Here is a 6,516-nt window from a genome sequence, read left to right as displayed (position 1 = left end):
AAAAAAAAAAAAGAAAACATTAGTTTATGTGTGAAAATCATAGAAAAGAAAGTCGTATATTTTGATTTTTATAAGAGAGCGGTTTTAAAAGGATTAGCTTTATCAGAAATATTCTGCGGTATTCAAGCAAATATAATTCGATCGTAATTTTGAGTAATTAACTCTTATTCAACAGCGTTTTAGGTTCTCTTAGATTCGAAAAATAAATACAATATCGAATGTAACGAAAAGAAATTATCTGCTTTCCGAGAAATTAAAGAAAATTGCAAAAAGAAGATTTCTAGAGAGAAATTACTACCAATGGATTACCGATGCAATCAACGAGACCTAAATTTTCAGCTCAAATTTGCCCGCGCAATTTTCCATCGCGCCATCCTCGAATTTCGAACAATGCCCATCAATGGAAGAAGATGGATTTTCAATTGAAAAAAAAAGAACGTTCGTTATCGAGCTGCTTTCGCCAGTAATTATGCATTGGACGACAATGCTACACAATTTGGATCTGTCGAGTCGAGGCATACGGTGATATCTGATAATGGACCGAAGCGGTGAGACTCGTCAGTCGTTTCACAGGAAACGAGGAGGTGTGGCGCGAATTTGACTCTCGTGCACCGGAAGCGGAGGCGGTTTTTGCGCGGAGATCGACGGAGCCGCTATATAATCGCACGCTTGGTCGTTAGTAGCGGAGCCCGCGGCGACATTCAACCCCTTGCCGCCGTGAAACCAAGCAGCCACGACCCTCGTTTCCCACCACCAGGCCCCTTACCCCCTAACATCCTCTTTCCACGTCGAGCCTCGTGAACCTACGTTACCACCCCCGTGACACCTCGTCGTCACACCAGACGCGCGCACGCGGTGCCCTATTCTTTTCTCGCCGTCACTCGCTGATATTTGGTTTTCTTTGATTCCGCTGCGGCGTTCGCCTGTGATTAGGGAAAAGCTTCTCTCCTCACCGGGAACCGACTTCTCGTTTTTCACCCCTTTCCTACCCTTCACCCCTTCGTCTTCTTCTTCCACGCTTTCCTTCCTCCTTCGCCTCGTTCCGCGCATCATCCATCACTACCCAACATCCAACCGCAACCCGCCTTTATTTTTCCTTCTTAACACTTTTTTCATTTCTTTGGCAGTGGAGCGGTTTCTTACCGATATTGCCATGGTTCTAGTCAGAATTGCTGGTCACGTTCCCTCGGATAGAGTAAAGAATCTTGACGAGGCACGATCGACATGCGAATTTTTCTTGCGGAATTTCATGGACGCGAGATTCAAAAACCGTTTATTCTAACGATAAATTATATCGCGCGTGCAACCGTGCTATTAAATATAGAAGAAAATGATAGGAAAAAAAAAAAGAGGATATATTCTCGATATTCGAATATTTCCCTCTAATTTGCACAAAATAAATACACTATAACTTTAACGTGCTTTGATATGCACGCGAGCCCGCATCGCTCTCGAACTGGCAGGTGAAAGCATAAAGGTTGAGTTTTTTTTCGGTCCGTTAAAAGTCGACCCGCAGCAAGGGTTACACATCCGTGCGTGTATACATATACTTCCCGCTTCCTGTGCACGGGGCTCGTGTTTTTAATTTTTTTGAGCACTAGTTTTCCTCTGTCGAGCCTCTCCCCTCCACAGCAACCATGTTTCGTAGGTAGGCCCTGCGATTTTCCAACTTTCGCGTTCTCCTGTCGACGAACCCGAGCGTTTGTTAACGCGTCGGTTATAATATCAAAGCGCCCGGCGAGCATGCCTTTTCCATTTGCACCCGCTCTCTTTGACGGATTTTCTTTTGATTCGATACGGACGCCGTTCGTACCACACGCTTTACCTCCCGCAACTCTTGTGCACCGCGACCTCTTCGTTTCTAGCACACGAAATCTTTTTACCTTGCCTCGGCTTAGTGGTATTAGAAACTCGGGGGTCGTTTCAGTGTCTTCACTGGATCCAAAGGGCTCGTTTAAGAGTTTATCTGCCTTTCGTGTCTTAAATCCCGCTCCTCTACCGTTTGTGTTTCAATTTTCCAATTCAATTTTTCCTGGCTTTGCTTGATTACGAAATTGGAATTTCGTTTCGTGTTGTAAAAGTTTAAAGTGCTCTTTTCCTTTGAGATAAATTTGAATTCGATAATTTGAAAAAAAAATAATGTTATCGAGGAAATAGACGAGAGACAATGTTGTCGAAAGTAAATTAGTACTACTTAACGTAGGTGCACTAATTTTTATGCAGATATATAAAATACATCAAGGATTCCGAAATAAAAAAAAAAAAAAAAAGAGAAATGCATCGTTCGTATTTAAACTTGTCGATATTAAAAACCTCCCTTTTGTTGTATCTAGTCGCATTGTGCGTATTGTAGGAGAGGGTGCACGTTAGAAAAGCTGAGATCGAATGTTCTCCCAATGGGTCATAGGGAATCTCCGCTTTCAGCACGAAATACTAGGAAAGATTTGTTCTTCCGAGTTTCTCCCTTACGGGGGAGGGCTTGCCGCAGGGGAAAAAGAGGGTGAGAAGTGACTTTTCGAAGGTTGCCATTAATTTCTAGAGGAACGAAAACTAAAGCCTGGCTGCATACGTTGCGAATACTCTCGTGGCTACGGAGCTTCCTGACGAAGTCAATTAAGCCCTTTTGTAACACGAAACACTGCTAGAAGTAGTGGCGAAGGTGACGAAAGGTGAAGTGGTGGGTGTTCGTTAGAAGGGTCACGCACCCATAGTACACCCGCCCGATTCAAAGCAATGCTCTTCCTTCATTGTCTCCCTTTCTCCTCTAACCCATGGTAATTATTGTTTGAAATCGATACGCTGCTTCGATTTCCCTAGGTGCAAGAACTTTACAGCCGCGAAGAGGATCGGGACACCGGGAAATCCAACCCCAATGCGTATGCCGCACGCTCATCCAGAGACTTTTCGACAATTTATTCATTACGTGTACACAGGCAAGGTAAATAATATCTTGAACAGATGAATTTGCAACGATGTATGGAACATGGAGGAAAGTATTGATAAAAGTTTCATGTTTTTTTTAAACGTAGGCGAGATTTAACTCTGTAATTGTTTCGTAGATCATGCTACAGGATAATGGTATATTCGAAATGCTGGGTCTCGCACAAGAATTGGGAGTCGAAGAACTTTGGAGAAGTTGCGAGGAACACGTCTCCGCCACTCTAAGCCCAGGAAACGCGTGTGCCCTTCTGACTGCGGCGTTAGATGCCCAAGAACGAGTTCCTAGTAAGTTATTCATGATATATTATTAAACGTTTCTTTGTATTAAACAATTTTTATTTTGGAAGTTGTTGAATGATGCGCCATAAAAAATAATATATTAATTATTAAAATATATATTATAAAATATATTAATGATATATATAATTGGTAGGTAAATAGGTTTCTGTAAATCAAAAATGCAGAATATACAATTGAAATATAAACGAAATTCTTAATAATTGAAAATATGAAAAAATTAATTTTTTTATACAAGATACTTTATTTAAAAAAAAAGATATTTAAAATTTATGATATTTTACTCATTAGGTAAGAATATTTTGTATAGAAAAGAATTGCAGTTTACCATACTTACCGACTGAGTTTCGTCGATAAAAATTCGTCATTTGTAATTCACATATTTGTCACCGAGGCAGCACTATATAGGATATTTATAAAATCAATAGTACCAACATTTTATTCTTATTAAACTTTACTAAAAATACTAAATGTTATAAATAATAAATTTATAAATATTTTCTATTTAATACGTGTAATATTTATTTGAATTAATTCTTGGTTGAAATAATTTTAGACATTTAAAATATTTTAAGAAGGAAAATAATAGGGAAAAATCCCGAATGAAACACAGTTGGTACAATGACGACGCCATATTTTTCGGCGTTTGGCTATTACAAAGCACGGGTGTATTAAACGTTGCTTGTTAATTTTTGAAATTATCACAAAAATGTCGTACAAAGGACCTCAAAAAGTTCAAAAAGTGATGGTACAACCCATCAATCTTATATTTCGATACTTGCAAAACCGTTCGCGCGTGCAAGTTTGGTTATTCGAGAACATCAACCTACGAATCGAGGGTCACATCGTTGGATTTGACGAATATATGAATTTAGTACTGGACGATGCGGAGGAATATCATTTGAAGACAAAGAACAGAAAACCACTCGGACGAATCATGTTAAAAGGCGACAATATAACGTTAATACAAAATACGAATCCAGGAGCGAATTAAGTTACTCATAACCTTGGAAGATGAACAAAAAAGCGCATTGTTTTATACTTTGTGCTATTGAGCATGTAAACTACATGTTAAAAGTGACTTAAAAACATTTAATAAGGACAAAGTTAATATCTTTCAAGTTCCCATATTTGTGATACATAATTCAATGTAATTAGAATGAACAATGGTAAATTGACATGTACAAATTATAATTTTTTTTTATTGAGAAACGTATTTGTTATTACAATCTTATAATACTAATTTCCATGGAATTTAGAATATGTTTCAATCTTTTAATCTTCAATTATTTTTATTAAATGAAAAACTGTGTAATGTGTATTCCATATATTTAAAATTGTACCCAATTTAGTATTCAAACAAATTCCAGGTGTAAATATTGTGATTGAGCAATTGCTGTAATAGATAATGATCTAGATAGACATTTAATAAATATTTTTGAATCAAATTTAATGTTTTATTTATATTTGTAAAGTCCTGATGTAAATAAATATGTGAAATTAATAGATAATATTTTAAATATTATAAAAGTTAAGTATATTATTATTTAGGCCATTATATTCTAAAATTTAATATTGATTAATATTAAATATGTTATTAATAGAATATTTTTTATTATCACAGGTGGCAAAGGAGCTTGTTCTTCCTTCATTGAAAGATGTTTCGCTTTCATTGGAGAAAATGCTGTAGATACAGTTAAAACAACAGCATTTTGTAATCTTCCAAAGGATGCGTTGGTGAAGCTTATATCTTCGGATTACTTAGGATTGGAGGAAGAAGATGTTTGGAGAGCAGTACTAAACTGGGCAAAATATCAGGTTCTTTTTCTTTGAAAATTCTATTCCGTTTCCGAGTACTTTGAATCCGTTGAAAATTCCAAGAAGACTTAACGCTCTGATCATGCGTATGTCGTGCAAGGTCTTAGACCTTATGTCGCATACGATTATTACCGGGTCCTTGGGTCCTTAGGTTCTTGGATCGGAATTTAGAATTACGAGTTAAGGAACGCTTAACCGTACGGACCACGCTCCTAGGCAGGGGTGACGCAGCCTACTCAACACTGGACAGAGGAGGAGCGCGTGAGGGTTTGCCAACATTTATCCGGAGTGATAAATCATGTTCGCCTTCTACTAATCGACAGCCAGGTCTTTGCGGAGGAAGTAGAACCAACCGGAGCAGTGCCTATAGAGCTTTCCTTGGAGAGGTACGAATTTTTCAATCCCGATCGATCAAGTGGCTCAAAACCCATAAGGTATGGTTTGCCCGGAAGCTTTTTATTCTCGGAGGCTTTCGATTTTTACGTTTTGTCTTAGGTATAGGTATGCAGCGCTACCAAACAAATATGCAGAAATTTGTGCAGATAAGCGGTTACAGCCAAGAGTTAGTCCATTTCTGTTTCCGGGGTCACAAATTCTATCGCGAGATAAGATGGGTTTCCAACGTCTTCTCAATCAGTGGTATGGATCTCCAAAACAAAGTTGGCGTCTAGTATATCGGTATGTTTAATAAGGATTAACAGGATGTAATGTTAAACATATTATAATAATAAATATGCCAATTATAAATATTTCAGAGCTTCTAATCATGATTATTCTGCATCATCATTTCACCGACATTGTGATGGAGTTTGTCCAACATATGTAATTGCATTGGTAAGAAACTTATGCTTTTTAGTGTAAATAAAATAAAGTTTATTATATAATGTTTTATATAGGGAACTCGAGGAGAAATTTGTGGAGGCTTCAGTGATGCGCCATGGGGTAAAACAAATGCCAAGGGTCATTATATTTTTTCAGAAAAAGCTTTCTTATTCACTTTAACAAATAACCAAGATGTACCTCCAACGAAATATGATATTGTTAAAAAGCCTTTTGCGCTTTGTTATCATCCAGAGTAAATATTTATTATTTTATCTGCTTATATGAAAAAATTCTAATAACTAAGTCTATTAATATCTAATTAAATCTATTAATATTACAGTATCGGACCAATTTTTGGAGCAGGTGCTGATTTACTAATTTCTAGTAATTGTAACGTAAATAAGGAGAGCTACAGTAATCTTCCTCACAGCTACGATGGCGAACATGCCTCTAATACTGTACTTATGGGAGACTATCATTTTTTTGTAGTAGATTATGAAGTTTTTACTCCCAGTCATTCAGTTTCCAAATCTACTCATTAACAGTATATAAGTATTCTTTTTATAAGCTTGTACATACATTATTGCATTTTTTAAAAAAATAATAAGCTTCACATAATACCACGAGTATAATATAAAA

The 6,516-nt window shown here is 37.0% G+C and overlaps 2 protein-coding genes across 2 annotated transcripts in view; both read left to right on the top strand.

Annotated features, from left to right (window-relative positions):
• The window catches only part of LOC102673527 (speckle-type POZ protein A), an 8,768-nt gene extending 4,083 nt beyond the window's left edge, over positions 1 to 4,685 (top strand). Inside the window, exons 3-5 of the mRNA XM_031512711.1 lie at positions 2,818 to 2,938; positions 3,060 to 3,225; positions 3,861 to 4,685. Of these exons, the coding sequence (XP_031368571.1) occupies positions 2,818 to 2,938; positions 3,060 to 3,225; positions 3,861 to 4,231 (658 nt within the window). The 3' untranslated portion in view covers positions 4,232 to 4,685. The remainder of the gene's footprint in view (positions 1 to 2,817; positions 2,939 to 3,059; positions 3,226 to 3,860) is intronic.
• Positions 4,686 to 5,078: 393 nt separating this feature from the next.
• On the top strand, positions 5,079 to 6,516 carry LOC102673658. The gene is made up of 4 exons (XM_031512712.1): positions 5,079 to 5,733; positions 5,811 to 5,889; positions 5,952 to 6,130; positions 6,218 to 6,516. The coding sequence occupies exons 1-4, from the start codon at positions 5,492 to 5,494 to the stop codon at positions 6,417 to 6,419; spliced, it is 702 nt and encodes a 233-aa protein (XP_031368572.1). The 5' UTR covers positions 5,079 to 5,491; the 3' UTR covers positions 6,420 to 6,516.

Source organism: Apis dorsata, unplaced genomic scaffold, assembly GCF_000469605.1.
Source record: "Apis dorsata unplaced genomic scaffold, Apis dorsata 1.3 scaffold_504, whole genome shotgun sequence".
In the NCBI taxonomy this organism is placed as follows: domain Eukaryota; kingdom Metazoa; phylum Arthropoda; class Insecta; order Hymenoptera; family Apidae; genus Apis; species Apis dorsata.
This window is presented reverse-complemented; position numbering and strand designations above follow the sequence as displayed.

Excerpts from the sequence above, each read along its gene's own strand:
- LOC102673658 (XM_031512712.1), top strand. The coding sequence starts at position 5,492 with ATGGTTTGCCCGGAAGCTTTTTATTCTCGGAGGCTTTCGATTTTTACG. Across the intron at positions 5,734-5,810 it reads AGTTGGCGTCTAGTATATCG|AGCTTCTAATCATGATTATT; the intron begins GTATGTTTAATA and ends TAAATATTTCAG. Across the intron at positions 6,131-6,217 it reads GCGCTTTGTTATCATCCAGA|TATCGGACCAATTTTTGGAG; the intron begins GTAAATATTTAT and ends TTAATATTACAG.